This window comes from Pelophylax lessonae (genome assembly GCF_965119305.1).
Source record: "Pelophylax lessonae genome assembly, chromosome: 4".
NCBI lineage: Eukaryota > Metazoa > Chordata > Amphibia > Anura > Ranidae > Pelophylax > Pelophylax lessonae.
The window spans coordinates 602,369,970-602,392,389 of NC_138771.1; the positions used below are offsets into that span (position 1 = coordinate 602,369,970).

At 45.2% G+C, this 22,420-nt stretch overlaps 1 protein-coding gene across 1 annotated transcript in view; it reads left to right on the plus strand.

Moving 5' to 3' along the window:
- Window positions 1-22,420, plus strand: part of LOC309555318 (tetratricopeptide repeat protein 39A-like) — an 83,362-nt gene that overhangs the window by 57,185 nt on the left and 3,757 nt on the right. Inside the window, exons 8-17 of the mRNA XM_082257274.1 lie at window positions 4,387-4,452; window positions 5,917-6,025; window positions 7,407-7,474; window positions 8,517-8,576; window positions 8,666-8,827; window positions 10,112-10,203; window positions 10,287-10,407; window positions 17,521-17,632; window positions 20,423-20,537; window positions 20,630-20,746. Of these exons, the coding sequence (XP_082113400.1) occupies window positions 4,387-4,452; window positions 5,917-6,025; window positions 7,407-7,474; window positions 8,517-8,576; window positions 8,666-8,827; window positions 10,112-10,203; window positions 10,287-10,407; window positions 17,521-17,632; window positions 20,423-20,537; window positions 20,630-20,746 (1,022 nt within the window). The remainder of the gene's footprint in view (window positions 1-4,386; window positions 4,453-5,916; window positions 6,026-7,406; window positions 7,475-8,516; window positions 8,577-8,665; window positions 8,828-10,111; window positions 10,204-10,286; window positions 10,408-17,520; window positions 17,633-20,422; window positions 20,538-20,629; window positions 20,747-22,420) is intronic.

Genomic DNA, 22,420 nt, shown 5'->3' on the forward strand with positions numbered 1-22,420 from the left:
CATCATAAAAATATATACACTATATTACCAAAAGTATTGGGACGTCTGCCTTTACACGAAATCTTTCCCTTTGTTAGTAAACGCGATAACCAATCAAAATACGCTTTTTGCGATTTTTTTTTTACCAAACATATGTAGCATAAAACAAATTGGCCAAAAATGTTAAAAAATTTTGATTTTTACATTTTTTTGGGGGGAATTTCATATAAAAAAAATGTGAAAAATATTGTTATTTTTGCAAAATTGACGCTCTTTTTTTGTTTATAGCGCATAATCAAAAAATCGCACAGGTGATCAAATGCCACCAAAAGAAAGCTCTGTTTGTGGGGAAAAAAGGACGTCAAATTTGTTTAGGTACAGCGTCACACGACCGCGCAATTGTCCGTTAAAGTCACACAGTGCCGAATCGCAAAATACCCCCTGGTCTTTCAGCAGCCAAATCCTCCGGGGCTTAAGTGGTTGATTGGGACCTTCTTGACATGGTGTCTACCAGTAAGAAACCTTGAAAAGGGGTGGTTTTTACTGTCAGGGTGGTAAGGATGTGGAATTCTTTTCCACAATTGGTGGTGTCAGCAGGAAGTATTGATAGTTTTAAAAGCCTCTTTATACGGCATCTTAGCGAACACAATATACTGGGATATGGCAAATAGCCATTGACATTTACACACCTACGCAGGTTGAACTGGATGGACTAGTGTCTTTATTCAACCTACCAACAATACAACTATGAAAAAATGACGTCAGAAAAAAGACCTGATGATCCATTGAGCCTGCCCCGTTTATTTATTTTTTATTATTTATTTATACATGTGTTTGTATTTTTTTTTATTTTTTATTTACTATTTTTGAGTATAGTTCTAGACCATCTTCCTGTATATGAGCTTGCACTTTGTTGAGTAGGGGAACCTGAATTCCCCAGGCAGTGAGGAGGTGGAGGAGATCACCAGAGGAACCTCAATGTGCATCACACAGAATCTGAATAAAGAGGAGGCCTGGTTACATATATTAGGTGCCCATACCCCCTCCACCTAAAACAAAATAAATTGGGTTGAGTGTAGGTTTTATGCCACTTTTTTTTTTTTTTTTGCTGTAGTTCTTAGTCCTGCATCTGATCTTAAGTCTTTTTCTTTTTATGCTGCTTATGGACATAGGATGTTTTAAGGTAAATGTCAGTTCTGTGGGCAATTGTTTTATCAAGCCATGGATATCTTTGTGAGAATAGTTTACTGTATACTTTATATGATATATTAAAGTGTATATAAAGGTAATTTTTGTAGTAGTTCTTATTGCAGTCTGTGTCCTTCTGTTTGTCTTGGTGATTGACTCTGAGACAGAAAATGAAGATCAATGGGACACAGACAGCAAAAAAAAAAAAAAAATAACCTGACAAGGTTTCTATTTCTACACAATCTAAAACAAAAAATAAAGTTTTGGTTTTACATACACTTTAGGGTGACCTTGTGGCTATAGAAAAAGTTTTAATTACCTTTCTTATAATAGAAGAATAGACATCGGGTACTTGCCTTTCCTGCTGCTACTCCCTTGAGGAGTCTTGTGTAAACCAATACACCTTGGAGTGTCGATCTCCTGGGTCCCCTGCAGCTCTCATTGGTTCCTCCCTTCACACTTCACCCATTAAAAGATACAATAGTGAGGTACACATCAGCAGGAGGAATCAATGAGAAGTGTGGGGGGTCTTTCAGCAGATTTCTTGGGATCAGCATTTGGTGGTGTGGTCAGCAGGAAATATGAGTATGTCCGGTCTTCTTCTAAGGTATGACTTGCTTTAGAAACATTTCTATAGTAAAAATAGTGCCAGGTTCCCTTTACTGGGCTGTGTTTATGTTAAGGCTCCCCAGTGTAGGGAGACATAAGTCTAGTCCTTGCATGCAAGGGTGGCTCCATAAGATGCTGCAAGAGAATGGAGACATTCTGAACCAGGAAAACTGGGGCAGAGGTTATGGCACCAACATCTACTGGAACCTTGACAGCGAATAAAACCCACAGCAATAAAGCGTATGTAAATCCTGACTATGAACTTCTCTTTGTTTGTTCCTTTTTGGTCTGACTTTACAGTATATAGCTTTTGAAGGCATTTCTGTGCATGAGAATTCCAAAAGTATTGTTTTTTTTTTTTTTTTTTTACATTTTATTTATCCATTAAAGGTATCACCACAGAAATACTCTTTGCCTTCTAGATGTGTGTAATAAATTGATTATATATATATATATATTGTATATATACACACACTTACCAAAAGTATTGGGGCGCCTGCCTTTACACGCACATGAACTTTAATGCCATCCCAGTCTTAGTCCATAGGGTTCAATATTGAGTTGGCCCACCCTTTGCAGATATAACAGCTTCAACTCTTCTGGGAAGGCTGTCCACAAGGTTTAGGAGTGTGTCTATGGAAATATTTGAAAGTGGGGGGTGTCATGGCGCTCTTCTAATATCCCAAGGTGGTACAAGGAATGTGGGTGGATGGGAGGGGGGGGGGGTTATGGGGCTGCGTGGGGGGGGGGGGGGGAACAAAGTTTGGTACTGTAGGGAAGCTATAGTCCGTGGCAGCCGGCTGAAGCGTGGAGAAGCCCTGAGAGATGCAAGAAAGGAGAGAGCGGCGCCAGCTTAGTATAGTGCAAGTTTATTTAACACTGTTAAAATTGGTGACTCACTGTCCAACCTCGGACAGTGAGTCACCAATTTTAACAGTGTTAAATAAACTTGTACTATACTAAGCTGGCGCCGCTCTCTCCTTTCTTGCATCTCTTATGGAAATATTTGACCATTCTTCCAATCCCTGTACCTTTTTCAAAATATCCCTGATGTTTTTCCTGGAGAGAAGTGGCTTCCTTGCTGCCCTTCTTGACACCAGGCCAACCTCCAAAAGTCTTCTCCTCACTGTGTGTGCAGATGGACTCACACCTACCTGATGCCATTCCTGAGCAAGATCTGCACTGGTGGTGCCCCGATCCCACAGCTGAGTCAACTGTAGGAGACGGTCCTGGCTCTTGCTGGACTTTCTTGGGTCCCCTGAAGCCTTCTTCACAAATGCAGTGGAAATATTTTTTATGGGATTAAGTTCATTTTCATGGCAAAGAGGGACTTTGTAATTCATCTGATCACTCTTCATAATATTCTGGAGTATATGCATTTTGCCATCATAAAATCTGAGGCAACGGACTTTGTAAAAATGAATGTTTGTGTCATTCTTAAAACTTTGGCCACAGCAGTGTAAGTTACATAGTACTGACCCCTGCACTCTGTACATTACTTATTCTTGGCACCTGCTTTTTTTAAATTCTGTTCATGCACCTGATACCTACCATTTAACTGTTTAACCATTTAACCCACATTGCTGCAAGGCACACAGTCCACGCTGCCTCCTTTTCCGCTTGCTGCCTGCGAGCCTTTGGGGGAGGGGTGGTCGGGTTCAGGTCCCAAGCCCTGTCAGGTAGGCTGTACTGGGCTTCATGATTTCTAACAGTGGCCTTGTTTAGAAGCATCGAAAAGATAGAAAGTTACCAGCAGGCACCCTGTGAAGCCTGTTTCACATGAAAGATGAAGGAGAAGTGGAATATTTGCTTTAAAATATTTGCACAAATACATATTGAAGTACAGAGGATGGATGGCTGAACCTTTGCCTAGAGCAATCGGTGACGATCACTTTTTTCTGCTGGTTAGAAAATGAAAGTGAACGCTTGACACCGCTGTGACCCAAGGGTTTTATTTTGCATGTGGCATTTTCTGACTTGTTCACCTGCATGCTAAAACCCATGTGAGCTGGCTTGAATTGTGTATGGGCAATGTGATGGTTAGTAAAACACATCGTCCTCCTTTCTTCTCTTTTTTCCCAGTGGAAATCAACACTGCTTACCAGACATAGACATGCAGGACTCTGCCCCTGAATGTGAGCCTACAAATATGCAAGAGTGTTTCCAGCTTAAATTTAAAAAGGTTCTCCTTACTACTACCAGTAGTTCTCTCACTAGCTCGTGCCTTACCTACACGCCATGGCCCCTCGTCACCTCATACAGCTCCAAAAAGAAAGCCCTGTGCAAGCTCTGTATCTGACTGTGCTGGCACTTACGTAAGGACCTACACTGGTGTGGTTGTGTTTGGCTCTGGTGACTGGCCGCTCTGGCCATCATACATCGTATAGTTGGGAAGAAGGGGGGGGGGGGTATGCATGAATAAGAAGATACTTTTTAAATTATTTTTCTGTAATATTGTCAGAGAAGGCATTTTTTATTTCTTTTCTTGGCTTATACCCAATTTCACCTCACCTGATGGCTAGTTCTTCACATCAATTGGCTTTCTTAACCATACATGGTGCTGTTGTAGTTGGTTTGTATTCACATGTAAATGTAACCTCTGTTCTCCAGACTTTGTCTCTCTTCCCTCCCCGGATACTGAAGATACTGGAATTTGCTGGCTTCTCAGGAGACAAGGTTGGTCGTTCAACTTTGTGTATGCAGATACGAAATCATATATTTAAAAAAAAATAAAAACTCTGTTACCTAACTGGTAACCCATAAACTTGTTGCTAGCTGTCTAGGTTCTGGGAGCGGGGGGTCAGGTCCACTCTTTCTTCTTTCTTCGTTATCCTTCTTCTTTGTTATCCTTCTCCTTCTTCGTTATCCTTCTCCTTCTTCTTCTTCGTTATCCTTCTCCTTCTTCTTCTTTGTTATCCTTCTCCTTCTTCGTTATCCTTCTCCTTCTTCGTTATCCTTCTCCTTCTTCGTTATCTTTCTCCTTCTTCTTCTTCGTTATCCTTATTGGGTACTCCCAATTGCCGCATTTGCATGAGCTAGCATTACCTGTCCTGGTGATGGGGTACGGCAGGAAGCGAAGCAACCAGTTTTCTTACTCAACAATGGAAGTTTGCGGTGCCTTGTAACATGTTCTCTTTTGAATCTTGTAGTTAGCCTAGCAACCAAACCAATCCTAAATCTTGACTACTACTATATAGCTTGAATAGCTCTTTTGATGCCTCAGGGAAAATTTCAAGTACGTGTTAGGAGCTTGAAGACCACAAAAGTTTTCTGCTGTATTCTTTCTTTAATAACTGATGGACAATTGGGAAAAATGTACTACTGTTTGTTATTTCTTTGTATTTTCTATGTTCTTTGTACAAAATTTCAATAAAAACCATTGAAAAAAAAAATATATATATATATATATTCACACACACACTCTCTATATTACCAAAAGTATTGGGACGCCTGCCTTTACACGCACATGAACTTTCATGGCATCCCAGTCTTAGTCTGTAAGGTTCAATATTGAGTTGGCCCACCCTTTGCAGCTATAACGGCTTTAACTCTTCTGGGAAGGCTGTCCACAAGGTTTAGGAGTGTGTCTATGAGAATGTTTGACCATTCTTTAAGAAGCTCATTTGTGAGGTCAGGCACTGATGTTGAACGAGAAGGCCTGGCTCGCAGTCTTCGCTCCAATTTATCCCAAAGGTGTTCTATCAGGTTGAGGTCAGGAATGTGTGCAGGTCAGTCAAGTTCCTCCACCCCAAACTCGCTCATCCATGTCTTTGTGGACCTTGCTTTGTGCACTGGTAGTACATGACACACGGGTTTTCTCTTTTTTTTTTTATTCGTAAAACTGTATTAATTTAACTGTATTCATTTATGTTTGTTTATTAGCTGCTTAGGGGTCAACTTTACAGAAAAACTCTATTGAGAGCAATACATAAGCTGTCCTGACCTTTAGCACAGCTGCAGATTTGGGTAGCATTAGAAGTGTATTGATTTAATTTCACTTGTTAGATAACTTTGAAAAAAAAAAACATTATAGCCTTATGTGATATTTGTGCATTCAACACCGCAAATGGTATTCACATACATAAGAGAATTTGGTAAGAAGTTTTTATGACACTAATTTGTTGTGATTTTACTCCTCAGGAATACGGCCTGAGCCAGCTCCATGAAGGTGCCGCGTCCCATAACCTACGGTCCCTGTTGTGTGCGATGTTACTGCTCTGCTACTACACCTTTCTGAGCTTCATCCTAGGTAAGACCTGCCACCACTATATGAGGATAAGAGTCAGTATATATACTGTGAAGGGAAGACAGATACACCTGTTCTGCCAACAGTAGGGATTTTGTATTTTGAAAGCCTGGTTTGCCTATTACCATGGCAGTCCCAGGTTAGTCTTGCATATATCTGTGTGCCGTCTATCTCATTCAGTCTTGGGTGTCTCAGGCTAAACTCTCATTCAGCAGCTCGGAGCATTACCAAAAACGTGCACATCAGAAGGGACTTAAAAGTTCATACTTCAACAAAGTAAATTTGTGGCATGAACATTGCATGTTAATCTCAGCTGAGCAAGCATGCCTTGGCTCTTTAGAGTAAAAATCAAAACCAGGCAATGGATTTTTTCCCCTAAGAAGGGAGGTTGGCTAGAATGTTTTCTAAAGTCTTCACAATTGGCCAGTAAATAGTCATATCATCTTTGAGAATTTCTTGCATGACACCAAACTTATCAGTAACCTAACCTGATAATATTCATATACAGTGTTGGCAGGGCTTAGCAATAAAGCAGGTGGGTCTTAATTGGCATAGGAGGTAGGGCTTCAAATCCTTCCAAAATACACTAAGACTTTCAAAAAGTAAGGGAAGCGGCATTCTCACTTTCCCTCCACCTTCTTAACTTAATATTTTTTTCCATATCTTTATACACTTTATTAGTATTGTATTGATATAAAATATATTCCAAAGAGCGTAGAATAACACACAAGCCCGTCCATTGTGTGACAATAGCGAATGAAAATTCACTATTGTCACACTGATCCTCCTCCTGGCCAATCAGGGAGCGGGTCCTCCCGCTTCCTGATTGGCTGAAAGGCAAACCCCATGCCATTGGCCGAGGAGGCGGTGCCGCGGGAGGACTGAGGAGACGCGGGGAATCCGGGGACTGAACTGAAGTGAGGTAAGTGCACGGACGGGTCTCGCGGGGGGAACGCTGGCGCTCTGCATTGAAAGGTGGCACGCTGGCATCTCTACATTGAAAGGGGGCAATGCTGTGGCACTCTGCATTTATTGGGGGCATTGCTGTGGCACTCTGCATTTATTGGGGGCATTGCTGTGGCACTCTGCACTTATTGGGGGCAATACTGTGGCACTCTGCATTTATTGGGGGCAATAATGTGGCACTCTGCATTAATTGGGGGCATTGCTGTGGCACTCTGCACTTATTGTTATGTTGTCATGTTATTTTTTTTTGGGGGGGGGGGGGGGTGCCGGGAGGGAGTCTTGCCCGGGGAGCAATTTAATGTAGAACCGCCACTGTTTGTATATAGTGTATATAGTCCAGAGGTATAAAACACTTTAATGATTATTGTGATATGAAGAACACAATAAGATTTGCATCTTCTCTGTGTCATGTCTACAGGAACTGGAGAGGAAGACATCACAGAAGCTGATTCTCTTCTTCAGCCTTACCTCCGTCAATACCCCAAGGTGAGAAGAGATCTTCTTGTGTATATCAGACATAAACTAGGTGAGGTTGGTGTACTGGAACAGACAATTTGCAGGAGTTGAGGCACTTGAGACAAACATGAGTTGTCTGCTAAACTGGAGATAGTGTCTTAAGTATCAGCAGGCTAATTCCACCTTACATTTTCAAACCTGAAGTAGAAAAATTGCAAATAAAATCTAAATAACTATAAGCATTGCTCACAGTAATGTGGGACCCAATATCTTTTGTTATGAGCAACATTTCCCTCCAGTTTTAGAGGGTAGATCTGTTTGAGGAGTAAAGTGTGATTCAGCCTTATTTGGCTGACCATTGCATGGTTCTACCGTTATTATTCTCTATACTGGCCACAACGTAATAATTTGGTTATTAATGAATAAATTGAGTTGATCTGTTTATGTGGATTCTCTCCAGTGGTCTTTTGGTAGAAGGAAGTTATTAACAGAGACAGATGACCACTATAAAGTTGGCAATTGGACCAGTAAAAATAGGATGCCTGGCCTCTAGCTAATGCTGGTTGTTATTTTTTTGGTCAGCCAGGGCTAGCAAATCCACAAAAGTGTCTGCAGCCGCCAATCGTTGGAAAATTTTCCAATTCTACAGAAATTAATAAAATAATCAACTTCTGTTGAGCAGGGGAAGCCACACACTGATCTGGACCAACCAATTTTAGATCAGTGTATGGTCAGCACAACGTATTCTAACTTTTTGTTGCCCTCAGGCTATCTTCCTTGGCTGCCCCCTGTTGCCTTCCCTGGTTGTCCCCCTATTGTCTTCTCTGGTTGCCCCCCCTATTACCTTCCCTGGTTACCCCTAGGCCGCCTTCCCTGGTTGCCACTAGGCCACCATTCTTTGTTGCTTTCCCAGTTTGCCTCCACGCTGCCTTCCCTGGTCGCCCTCAGCTGCCTTCCTTGGATGGCCTGCAGGCTGCAAACACTGGTTGCCTTCCACTGTTGCCTCTAGGCTGCCTTTGCTGGTTGTCCCTCAGGCAGTCCTCCCATTATCTCATCTTGTCTTTCTTCACAGAGTGCGATCTTCTTGTTCTTTGCTGGAAGAATAGAGGAAATTAAAGGCAATGTTGATGAGGTAAGAAACCTGATCAAATATTCTCATTTTATAATCTTAAACACACTGTGTTGTGTACAACTCACCTTACTCCTCTTTCACGCTGACAGGCTATCCACTGGTTCGAAGATGGTTGTTCAGCTCAGCAGTCCTGGAAGCAGTTCCACCACATGTGTTACTGGGAGCTGATGTGGTGCTACGCATATAAGGGGATGTGGAAGGTGGCTTATTTCTACGCAGATCTATTGAGTAAAGAAAACCGTTGGTCCAAGGTAATGACAACAACCTCTTCATCTGTTCAACTGATGGGCTGAGCCCAACTCTCACCTCTGTATTCTCCTGCAGATTTTTTAAATTTACTTATATTATGGTGTTCTATTATTGAGTTAGGTTATGGAAATACAACTAAAGGCAAAACGTATTATTTTTTTTGTTTTGTTTAGAGGGGAGATGGATTAGAACACCTGTCGGGTTTTTATTGCTGTCTGTGCTGCCATTGGGGAGATTCACCCGCTCTATTTTTCCTGTTAACCATTATCATTGAAAGTAAAAGAAAATCTCAAATTTTGGGTTGTCCCCAGAAATGTAGTCGAAGGGAAATATTCCAATGGGGACACTAGTTCTAGTGACCTGGTGGTCGCCAAGGGAGTCCCTCAATTTGCAGGAATTTCCTCTCACTTCCTGTTTTGGCCGTGGGACAGGAAGTGAGAAGAAATCTCCCCAATGTGACACAGATGGCAAAAAATAAACCGTCAGGGGCTATAGTTATCCCTTGCTGTATCCAAAATGAGAAAAAAAAAAGATTTCTCTGTCGCTCATTGACAGACGTAGTCCTCCTTGATTAATATCAACTCGGGTTATACTGCCCTCTACAGGAGTAGGACTAGACAGGAAAGAAAACGTTCTGGCCATACCTTAGGGGCAGTCCCAGAGGGTATATCCTCTCACTTCCTGCTACAGAATATCAGTTTTTTTCTGTCTAGTTAGGATTGATGAGCCTTTAAAACTTCTAGTTGGCACCGGTTGGGCCTTCTAGATTGGATTTTGATTTCCATTTCCCCACCCCTCATTTGTGGTACTGCTTTGGGACGTCCCGAGTTGATATTAATCAAGGAGGACTACGTCTGTCAATGAGCGACAGAGAAAAATGGATTTTTGTAAGATCTTACCGTAAAATCCTTTTCTCTTAAGCTCATTGACAGACGTAGTACCCGCCCCTCTGTTTTTGAGTTGGGTTGGGTTAAATTCTCTGACACTGCTTTGTGACATAACTGATATCCTGTAGCAGGAAGTGAAAGGATATACCCTCTGGGACTGCCCCTAGGGTGTGGCCAGAACGTTTTCTTTCCTGTCTAGTCCTACTCCTGTAGAGGGCAGTATAACCCGAGTTGATATTAATTAAGGAGGACTACGTCTGTCAATGAGCTTAAGAGAAAAGGATTTTACGGTAAGATCTTACAAAAATCAATTTTTGCCTATAGTTCTACTTTAATGTGGAAAATATTTTAAAGATGCCATTTCCTTTTTTTAACACGTGTCCTCCTGCTCTACCCCAGGCTATGTATGTGTACATGAAGGCAGCTTTTCTCAGTATGCTGCCTGAGGATGAGCCTCGACCATTTGGAGAGAGTGAGATAGAATTGTTCAGGTAAGGAACATTCATTCCATTCAGTCCATTGTTAGTGACAGTCTGAGTAATATGATTGAACATCCTCCGACTCTTCTCTGCAGACTGGTACCTACATTGAAACAGAAAATAGCAGGAAAATCGCCACCTACAGAAAAATTTGCCAACAGGAAAGCGAGAAGATTCCAGGCCAAGGACCCTGTCCTGTTACCGGTTCCTGCACTGGTATGTGACTGGTTTTTGTGCATTCCAATGGGCTTTTTGTGAAAGCGGCAGAAAGAAATGTAGATCTGTTGCCTATACTGCCTACATTAGATTGCCCTTCCTGCAGTTATGTAAATGCAGAAGGTGCAGCAGCAAACTTTTGGAGTCCTAGAGGCAACAGTATTAATGTTTGAATTGGGCCCTGATTAGTGATGTATTGTGCAGACTTCGGTTGGGATATTTATAGGGGTAGCCCACACCCAGCATAAAACTTCAGTTTTAGGTGGATACTGATGTGTTGAACCACATGTTTTAAGGACTCATGAGGCAGGATCTCTGTCCTGGACTTGCCAGTTACACCTTTCACTCCTCAGATGTTCTAACCTCTCATCTAGGTTGTTTACGTGATTTAGATTTTGGGCCTCCTTCACATCAGCAGCTGCATTAGAACACAGCCCCTGGGGTGTGGTAAAAAGGGTGTGGTGCTGCTGCAAACAGCGGATAACATGGCAACCTTTTTTCTCTTTCGTTCATTGACGGACACAACTCCTAATCTTCTTAACCATTGGTTATACTGCCCCCTACAGGAGTAGGACACTAGGCAGAAAAAAAAGTCTGTCTATGGGCAGGCCCAGGGGGTATGTTCCCTCTCTCTGCTATAGGTACTCAGTTTTTTTCTGCCTAGTCTGGAGTAAGGACCTAGTTCCTTGCTGGGATCTCTGGTCCTGGAAATTTTTTATTTTTAGAAAAAAAAATTCTCTGTTTTTTCCTGTAAGATCTACAATCAACTGCCGGACTGGGCGACGGGCTGGATAATCTAGATCCAGTCTGGCCAGCAAGTGCATACAGACCTCAGCTCTGCACTAGGTTAGCCGTGACATAGGCCGCACAGGCCGAGCGCACACTCCCGCAGGCCGCACAGGCCGAGCGCACACTCCCGCAGGCCGCTGCTACTTTGCTCAAGCCGCCGCTATCCTCCACAGGCCGCCGCCATTTTCCTGCAGATTGCACGAGGCCGCCATATTGGCGTAGCCTCGTGTCTCCAGCATGGGGGCGGCCATGTTTGAGGTGACCAAACACCACGAGGAGTAATTGGGAGGCGCCGGAAGGCGTGTAAAGGGGCGGAGCCGCCTCCTTGGCCTGGGAAAGCAAGCCAAAGACTTCCTGTCTGTAACAGACAGTGCTGGAAGCAGGTTGATAAGAAACTTCTGTGCATCAGGTGAGCCTTGGGGTCTCTCTCTCTCTCTCTCTGAGGGGTCCAAGCAGGTACACTGAGGGGCGCTATTGCGCTGGGGGACTAAGTTTAAAAAAAAAAAAAAAATGTTTTTTCTTGCAATTAATTTTTTGTGTTTGCTGGCAAGTGTCTTGTTAATCATGAACCCTGCCACACATGTATCCCCACCTGATCCCCTCGAGGTGGCCGCAGGACCCGCCAGTACCCCACTTGTGATGATGCATTATCAGCAGTTTGGAGTCCTTGGTATCCCGGGTGGAGGTAGCCTGTCAGGGACGATGGTCAAGAAAAGCGACCCCCGCCTACCCCTATTTCATCTGATACTTCAGATACGGATTCTGAGCTGGTCATTGCAGCCCCTTTTCTGGGGTTGTTGTCTCAGGTACGGTCTCCTCAGACAGTGAGGAGGACGCTTCTGCCTCCGCCATAGCACAAGAAGCGTTGGTGGAGGCACTAGTTGTGTCTGTCCGGGAAACCTTAAATCTTGAGATTACACCGGCAAAGGTAGCTGAGACTGATATTCCTTTTTTGGTACTAGCAAGCCTACCAAAATGGCGAAGGGTTTCCCTTGCCCAAATGGGGTCGTCCGAAAACAAACCCCTGCTATTTCCAAACGCATTGCTAGGCACTATCAGTTTGAGGTATCCCTCATTATAAGATGGACGGTACCACCAATAGTGGACTCACCGATTTCCAGACTAAATAAAGCCACTGTTATCCCGTTGGATTGACAGAATGGGCCCCCACCCATCTCTAGGGTGGGGGGACGTCTTCACCGGTTTCCGGATCCATGGCTTTCCAGAATCCCGGATAAAGGGGTTCGCGAGGTCATACGGTCGGGATACAAGATCGAGTTTCGATCACTTTCACCGGTACGATTCTTCCCTTCCAATATTCGACATCCACGGGTCGCTTAATAAGCTTTGCGGGGGACAGCTTGATGCAACAGGGAGTGGTAGTTCCCATTCCTTGGACAGTTTCAGGGGTTCTAGTCGAACCTGTTCACAATGCCCAGGAAAAAGGGCTAGGTGCGTTCAATTCTGGTCTTGGGAGAGATGGAGTCCATCCGTACAGTGGTGGCCTCCCTACATCAGGGGGATCTCCTGGCGTCCATAGACATTTAGGATGCCTATCTTCATATCCCCATCTTCACAGGCTGGTTCCCACCAGGACACTGAACTATCTGGGCCTAATTTTGGATACATCCTTGGCAAGAGTGTTTCTCCATGCGGAGAAACTCCAGAAGATTTAGTCAATGATTCAGATGTTGCTGTCCGTCAACTGGCTGGGACTGATGGTCGCTTCCTTAGAGGCAGTACCGTTTGCCCAGTCTCATACCCGAATTCTCAGAGAGGAGATTCTTAAATGGAATCGGAATCCCGATTCCCTGGACAATCAGATCCGATTGAGCGAGCGGACCAGGGAGGCTCTGGTCTGGTGGCTTCGGTCTCCGATGCTCAGCCAGGGGAAGTCATTTCTTCTGATAAATTCCAGGTTACCGATAAAGTGTTGGAACTGAGAGCGATCAGACTTTGTCCGATTTACTGGACCGAGCAGCTCCAGGGCAGCCCGGTTCGGATCCAATCGGACTATGCCACGGTCATGACTTATGTCAATCACCAAGGGGCACCAAGAGTGCCCTGGCGGCCATAGAAGTGGCCAACATTCTTTATTGGGCGGAACAGTTGTTCCAGCTCTCTCCGCAATATTCATCCCGGGGGTGGACAGGCAGATTATCTCAGCCGTCAGATTCTGGATCAAGAGGAATAGTCTCTTCATCCAGAGGTATTTCACCAGCTATCCCTTCATTGGGGCACCCCGGATATGGATCTGTTGGCATGTCGGCTCAACAGGGCTCGCGCCCGCGATCTTCTAGCGGACGCAGCAGACGCGCTGAGCGCCCCGTAGGGGCAGTATCAGCTACTGTATGTCTTCCCCCCTCTCAAGTTACTGCTGAGATTTCTCCGCAGGATAGAGGTGGAGGGAACTCCAGTTATCCTGGTAATTCCGGGCTGGCCTCGTCAAGCCGGGTACGTCGACTTGGGCAGACTAGTCGCGGACGCTCCTTGGAGACTTCTTCTCAGGGAGGATCTGCGGTCTCAAGGACCGATCTTCCATCGTGCTTTACAGTCGCTGGCTTTAACGGCCTGGTCATTGAGACCCAGGTACTGAAGGACAGAGGATTGTCAGCTTCAGTTATTTCTACTCTAATTAAAGCAAGGAAAGCGACTTCCAGCAAAGTCTATTATCGCACATGGAAGTCTTATATTGCGTGGTGTGAATCGTTGGGTTTTTCCCCCACGTCCCTATTCGGTGACCCGAATCTTGGCTTTTCTACAAAAGGGGGTTGAGCAGAAACTATCCTTGAGCACTATCAAGGGTCAGGTTTCAGCGTTAGCAATCTTCTTCCAGAAGCCTCTGGCTACTCATTCCTTGGTGCGGAATTTCATCCAGGGGGTGCGGCACTTGGCTCCGCCAGTGCGCGCGCCCTTACCACCCTGGGATCTTAATTTGGTGTTGTACGTTTTTCAGAAACCTCCCTTTGAAAATATCAGGGAGATTCTCTTGCTTACATTATCCCAGAAGGTGGTCTTCTTGGTGGCCATTAGTTCTGCACGCAGGGTGTCAGAAGTGGCCGCATTATCTTGTTGTTCCCCATATCTGGTGGTTCATAGGGATAAGGTGGTTCTTCGTCCGAATCCATCCTTCCTTTCTAAAGTGGTTTCAGAGTTTCATCTGAATGAGAATATTGTGTTACCTTCCCTGTGTCCTAAGCCTAGCCATCCTTGGGAGTTTGCATTACACTCCTTGGATGTGGTTCGGACAATCAGGGTACACTTGACTACTACGAACTCGTTTCGTAAAACGGATTCACTTTTCGTGATCACGGATGACCCTAGAAAGGGGCTGCCTGTTTCTGCCGCGACCATGTCTAGATGGATCAGACAGACGGTGGTACAGGCTTATTCTATTAAGGGGCGGGATCCCCTGTTCCCTGTTTAAGGCGCACTCTATTCGGGCGCTTAGTGTTTTCTGGGCCTTCCACCATCAGGCGTCAGGGGTCCAGGTTTTCAAGGCGACTACTTGATCGTCGGTTCACACCTTTACAAAATTTTATAAAGTTGATGTGATGGCATCGTCGGGTGCCTCATTTGGCCGCAAGGTTTTGCAGGCCGCAATTTGAGGAGACTGTTGGTCTACCTCGAGGGTTTGTTGGGTTTTTTCACTTAGGTCTCATCTTTTTGCTCGATAAGTCCTTGATGCTTCTGGTTGGCTCCGGTTGGGCCTTCTGGATTTTGATTTCTGTTATCCCACCCCTCATTTGTGGCACTGCTTTGGGACGTCCCGAGTTGATATTAATCAAGGAAGACTGCGTCTGTCAATGAGCGACAGAGAAAAATGGATTTTTGTAAGATCTTACCGTAAAATCCTTTTCTCTTAAGCTTATTGACAGACGCAGTACCCGCCCCTCTGTTTTTGAGTTGGGTTGGGTTACATTCTCTGACACTGCTTTGTGACATAACTGATATCCTGTAGTAGGAAGTGAGAGGATATACCCTTTGGGACTACCCCTAAGGTGTGGCCAGAACGTTTTCTTTCCTGTCTAGTCCTACTCCCGGAAAGAAGGCAAGGTGCATGCAATTCTGGACCTTAAGGCGCTGAACTGCTTTGTGCGGGTGCAGAAGTTCATAATTGGGTCTGTTCGCACGGTGGTGGCTTACCTGCATTAGGGGAATTTTCTTGCCTCCATCGACCTCAAAGACGCTTACGTTCACATTCCAATATGAGTCGGTCTCTAGTGTTTCCTCCGCTTTGCCATGGGAGAGGAGCATTCTCAGATGGTGACGTTACCTTTTGGTCTTGCCTTTGCTCCTCAGGTCTTCACGAAAGTGTTGGCCCCGGTGCCAGCATTGTTATGCCAATGGGGGATTGCGGTACTGGGCTACTTGGACGACCTTCTTCTGCGAGTGGAGTCTCCTACTGCTCTGGTGGAAAACCTAGAAATTGCCATACGAGCTTGAGGGAGTTTGGCTGAAATCTGAATTTTCAGAAGTCTGTTATGAATCTGTCCACAAGCTGGACTATGGGTCTGACTCTGGACTCGGCCTTAGCCAGAGTGCTCCTTCCTCTGGACAAACTACAGAAACTACAGGCTGCAATTCATCTCCTGCTGTCCAGCAGATGGGCATCCCTCTGGACTTGCATGTGGGTGCTGGGCCTGATGGTGTCCATCTTCGAGGTGGTTCCATTTGCAAAGTTCCAAACAAGGTCGGTGCAAGGGAGATTCTGGCCAAGTAGGAGTGGACAATCGGACCCGGCTGAGCCGGGGAATGAAAGAGTCCCTGATATGGTGGCTTCGTTCTTCGGCGCTTCGGCTGGGCAAATCTTTCCTCCCACTGTATTGGACAGTGGTCACCATGGACGCCAGCCTGTCCGGTTGGGGTGGCGTCCTCGGCAAATATTCTGCTCAGGGGATCTGGACACTGTAAGAGTCCAGATTACTGATCAATATCTTGGAACTCTGAGCGATCAGACTGTGCCTGGAACATTGGACGGATTGTCTTCAGGGATGTCCGGTACATATTTAATCGGACAATGCCACGGCCGTGGCTTATGTCAGTCACCAGGAGGGCACAAGAAGTGTCCGGGTGGCTGTGGAGGTAGCCGGCTTTCTAAAGTGGGCAGAACGGTTCCTACACATTCCCAGGGTGGAAAACTGGCAGGCGGATTACCTCAGTCAGCAGGCATTGGACCAAGGGGAGTGGTCCCTTCATCCGAAGGTGTTTTCATCAGTTGTATCTGTTGGGGCATCCCTAAGGTGGATCTGTTGGCTTCGGCTCAACAGAAAAGTGCAGAGGTTTGTGGCTCCGTCACGGGTTCCTCTAGCGGATGCCACAGATGCGCTAGTGGCTCCATGGGGTCAGTATCGTGTGATTTACGCATTCCCTCCTCTCAAGCTTTTGCCAAGACGTCTATGCAGAATCGAGGCAGAAAGGGTTTCCGGTCATCTTAGTGGCCCTGGACTGGGCTTGCCGGGCTTGGTAAGCTGATCTGGTGCGGCTGGTCGCTGACGTTTGCTTGGAAGCTTCCTCTCAGGGAGGATCTGCTGTCCCAAGGACGAATCTTCCATCCTGCTTTACAGTCGTGAGTCGGTATTTCTAATGCTGTTAAAAGCTAGGAAACCCTCTTCTGGTAAAGAGCCATTGTAATTCGACCTTTGCCTCGATTTGTGATCAGCTGTGTCCAACGGACACAGTGATCACAGAACGTGCCCTTAGGGCGTGCATGGGGGGGTGCCCTCCCATAACTGGACGAACATGCAGTAGCTGTCTTCTGGCTATAGTGCGGCCAGCAAGTGGGAAAGTGTAAGTTTACCTTTTCCGGAAAAATAACCTTCTGGTCACCGCTGTACTTACCTCCATGGGTGAGAAGTTGTCAGTACCCATGCAGCTGGTGCAGCAGTCCAGGGGATTTAAAATCCCTGCTCTTCTTCCTCTTCTTTCTGCGGTGCTTCTGGGATGGATAAGGGTGTTTGGTCAGCACTGACAAAGGGAATTGCACTGATCCCAGAATGCCTGCAGAAAGAAGTCGAGAAAAACTATTTCAAATCCAATTAATGATGTAATAATTGGTTCCTTTTCTGTCTACCTGAAGTTAAGCCCCAAAGATTGTTCCTAGCTGCTAATAGAGAGGGGAAGTTTAGGTGCGTCGATCAAGATGTCAAGCTAGGAATAAATGACATTAGGTCAAAGACTAGGCTCAGCCTGGGAGATTGCGCCCTAACCTTAAGGTACACGTTTTTTGTAAAAGATTGGCCTGTTGGATGAGAGGCAGCGGGTATATCCATGACTTATCAGAGTTATAGAATCCTATAAATGTTGTTGGCTTTTGCTCTCTAGGAGATGATGTACCTATGGAATGGATTTTCCGTACTTGGAAAAGACGCCAAGCTAACAGAAGACACTCTGAATACACTTTGTGTGGCCGAGAACCATCTTCTACAAGAGCCAGGTAATATGTCTTATATTAACAGGGGGTCTAAGGTGGGCAAACCAACAGATTGGATGGCATTTAAACAGATGGGTTGGGTGAAGAGCTAATGTCTATGGGGGTATCTGCAGACACCACCAGCTTGGGGCTCCTTAGATAAACTGGTTAGTTTTCCAATCTATATTATATTCTCTGCAATAAGTCAACCCTGGAGATGTCTGCTGAACCTTCCCCCCCACCCTGCTTCATAGACCTAAACACAATCATTCGCCCAATGTGACAGTTTGTGTTTAGGAACATGCTAGATGCCTGAAGGCAATTGCGTCATATCCATAATGCCGGGTTTTCCAGCTTCTGTTTGTTTCTGATCTACAAATAACCGTATCAGGTGATTTTGCCTTGTGAATATCCTAGGAAAAATTACTCAGATATGCTTAAAGTGGAATGTAAATATAGATTAACCACTTTACCACCGAAGGATTTTGATGTCTTACGTCTGGGCCACTTTTTGCGATTCAGCACTGTGCGACTTTAACTGACAATTGCGCGGTCGTGCGATGCTGTACCCAAACTAAATTTACGTCCTTTTTTTCCCACAAACAGAGCTTTCTTTTGGTGGTATTTGATCACCTGTGCAATTTTTGCGCTATAAACAAAAAAAGAGCGTAAATTTTGAAAAAATAACAATATTTTTCACATTTTTTTTATATGAAATTCCCCCCCCCAAAAAAATGTAAAAATCAAAATTTTTTTTAAATTTTTGGCCAATTTGTTTTCTGCTACCTATGTTTGGTAAAAAAAATCACAATAAGCGTATTTTGATTGGTTTGCGCAAAAGTTATCGCGTTTACTAACAAAGGGAAAGATTTTTGTCATTTTTGTTGGGTTTTTTTTAACGCGTAATGGCGGCGATCTGCGTTTTTTTTTTTTTGCGGTACTGTGACATTGGGGCGGACAGATCGGACCCTTGACTGACATTTTTGACACTTTTGGGGTTATCAGTGACATTTCTACAGTAATCAGTGCTATACATATGCATTGTTACTGTAAAAATACACTGGTAGCGAAGGGGTTAACTTTATTTGAGAGGGAGGGGCTGTGTGTGTCCCTAGGGGCTGTGATTGGCTGTGACTTGAGCTGTAAGGACACTGATCAACGGTTCTACATTGTAGAACCGTGTGATCAGTGTTTTTACACCGAGGAGAATGACAGGCAGCTTGTTTACACAAGCTGCCTGACTTTCTCCCTCTCCCCCGACGATCGCCGAGTGACCGGCGGACATCGGGTCCGCCGGTCACACGCGCGGGGGGGTCCGTGACCGCGCGGGAGCAGGAGCGCGCCCGCTCCCCAGACCCTCCCAGGCTAGTGACGTTAATTAACGTCACTTTGCATGTGAGGGGCTGACCGCCGCAGTAAATTTACTTGCGGCGGTCGGCAAGCGGTTAAGTGACCACATTCCCTCTGCTTAAGAGTTGAGGGGAGGAGAGACAGCAGCACACTGATTTTCCCAGTGAAAGGCTGTGTGTTAGGGGTGTCAGGGGAAGTCTGATGATTGGAGCAGGCTGGGTTTCCAGCACAGCTAGAGAACTGACCACAGTGTGCTCTCCTGCTTAGTGTGGTCAGTTATTAATAGGAAAGCAGAGGGATAGGCAGGATCACCAGTGATTTCACATGAAGGAAGCCATACAAAGAGAACAGGAGACTTTATCATACAAGTACATGGTACAGCAGCCACATATCATGAAATGCTGAGTTTACATTGTCTTATGTTTTTCAAATGCTGAAAATACAACCTAAACATTGTGCAGTGATGTCCAATGGCCAAGGTAGTAGTCAGAGATTTAAAATACAAGACAGCCTAATGGGTGGTGATATCACAGGGAGTAATAAAAGCTACGTCTTTCTACTGGAACAAAGTAAGAGAGAGAAAAAGAATCCCTGGAAATAATCTAGAGCAGAGGTGTCAAACTCAATTTCATCACGGGGCGCATCAGCATTATGGTTGCCCTCAAAGGGACGGTTATATCTGTAAGTTTGGATGTCCAGAGCACCCCACGCCCCCTTATATGAGATGTCAAGAGTCCCCCTAAACCTTCAGGAGTCACCCACTCTTCCTTACATCACAGTGCACCACCTTACCTTGTGCTACTGCCAGGAAGAAAGGTGGATCTGGGAAGAAGGCACAGGGTCTGGAGGAGAACCAAAGGAGGGCTGGAGTCAGCTTCCAGAGTCTGCTCAATGCGAGACCAGGGGAGGCAGAGACAAGGTGGCGTTACAGCTGCACAGAGAGGCACAGGGTCTGAAAGGAGGAGTTCTGCCCTCCTCTCTGCTGCGGACTGCTGAGAAGGGGGGGGGGGTAAAGACGAGCCTTTCTGCAGTTGCACAGAGGAGTGCAGGATCTGGCAAAGGAGTTCTGTCCTCTCTGCTGCTGACTACTGAGACAAGGTAGGGGCAGAGACAAAAGGGTTTCCGCAGGAGAGGTGCGAGGGCAAGATGAAATGGCCTGGGGGGGGCGCTGCATTCGGCCTGTGGGCCTTGTGTTTGACACCTGTGATCTAGAGGTAGATGTCTGCATAAAAAACTAGGTTATTCCTTTATTCAAATCCTATAACAGACCTAGCCATGCACATGAATAGCCATGTCCTGCAACCAGCCATTCACAGTGCTAGAAAACCTTTTATGGATCATTCATAGAACCACAGTAGTTTCACATGTGCCAATGTGGTTTGTCATGCAGTAAAATCTTCTATCCTGCTGACTGTGTTTTACATTCACTCTTTTCCTTGGACTTCTTTGCTTCCCTTCTGACAGCCAACGAGTACACTGAGGACGACCACTGCTCCATCCTTCTGCTGAAAGGTTTGTGTCTGAGACATCGAGGGAGGCTGGCACAGGCCGAGCAGTGCTTTAACCACATCTGCCAGAGGTAAGCAGTCCTGATATAGACATGGCATAGTGTGGCACAGATGTCCATATATGAATTGATGAACCCGAATTGATTTCTCATCTCCTTTCCAGGGAGAAGAAGATAAAATATGATCATCATTTAGTTCCTAACTCCCTGCTGGAGCTGAGCCTCCTCTACATACAGCAGCGCAGGGGGGACGATGCCATTCCACTTCTACGTCGTGCCAAGTATGTAAAATATTGATGGTATTAGGGCTTATTTCTTTAGTTTGGAGGTATTTTTCCCTCCAACAAAAACAAGCTTTATACTGTAGGAGAAGTATGGCCAAAGCCTGTTAATGAAAGGAGTGCACTTAGTTCTGCACTCCTGAGACCCAGATTCAGCTGGCAGCAGGCTAAAGCCCACTGTCAGCTGACGTCACAAAGCCCATTCAGGCTTTGCAAAGATCCCAACAAATAATGTCAGGATCCACCCAGATGCCAGACTAGCAGCTGGCTCAGCCTCCCATCTCACTGCTGAGAGCCTGAGCCAGCCGCTCCTGCCCCCTCCACAGTCCGGTGCTCCAGTGATCACCGGAGGGGCAGAGAACGGAGCTGGTGACTGACAGTCACCGCTCTCTGCTCAGAGCTGACCCACGATCTGAGCGATCAGCGGTCTTTGATCACTCAGTTCTTTTTTAAAAGGGTATGTTTATTAAACTTTTATAAACATTACACCAACTGCTAAAGCTTAGCAGAGGAAAACAAAACCGTTCCAGGTGTAGGGCCGGTGGGGGACAGCTACAGCTCGGATTGATGCTGCAACCATCTAGGTGAGTATGTGGTGTTTTTTTTTTTTTTTTGATTGCCACACCTCTCTTTTAAAGCTAAACTCCAGGCATATGGCTAAGTACCCTTATGAAAATGCAGTAAATGGGAGTGTAACAGAGCCGCGACCCACACTGTGCTTCCGTCAGTATGCGGCTTCCTTCCTTCTTGAACATAGATATCAGATTTTCTAGCCGACAACTTAGCTTGTTCTGGAACCTTCTCTTTATTGAACAGTCACACAGAATTTATATACAGCATGGACACCCCCCTCCTGATCAAATTACCCCATCAGGTCAGGGGTTGCCTGATTACATTGTCATATGCAGATGAAATGGTATATAGAAATACAATTAACCTGAACTAATTATCTAGCCAACTGGACAGGAACAATATGTGAGTTCATTAACAATAACAATGGAACAGACAGGCTTAACAGAATACACATCACACCTTAATACACAGACAATAGGAATAGACCACCAGTGACAGACTGTCCATCTCTGACATTGAAGTACAAGACACATTATCAGAAGTGTAAACACAGAACCCACAGTAGATAACAGGCGAGTATATCAGCATATTCAATGATGTGTGGAAGACAGGTGGTTGAGCTGGTGATATTAGCATCTGTTATAAAGTCTGTGTGATGCAGTCTTCATAGGTTTCTTGAGCTAAATATTACTGTCCCATTTGAAGTAATCCAAACCATATTCTCAGTGTCCATTAGTATCTGTCTTTCACTCCCAGTGACATTGAGTACCATCACAGGGAGCTGTTTTACCTTCCAAAAGATTTGGAAGGAGCAGGGCAGAAGACCTAATTTTTCTCTGCTGTATTTAAGCAACACTTACAAGTCTTGTCCCTCCCCCCAGCCTGTGACAGTTAAGGCAGAAACAGGAGACTGATGAACTCAATCTCACTCCGCTCTCTCCTTCTGTCAGCAAGTTACTTGGTAGCACATCAGACTGTTATGAAGGTAGATTTAGGTGCTCATACTGCTTGCATTTAAATTAATACATATAATGGATTTAAACAAGGTACATTAAGGTTTGCAGGCACATGTGACTCCTCTGCCTCCCCACAATGCAGTGT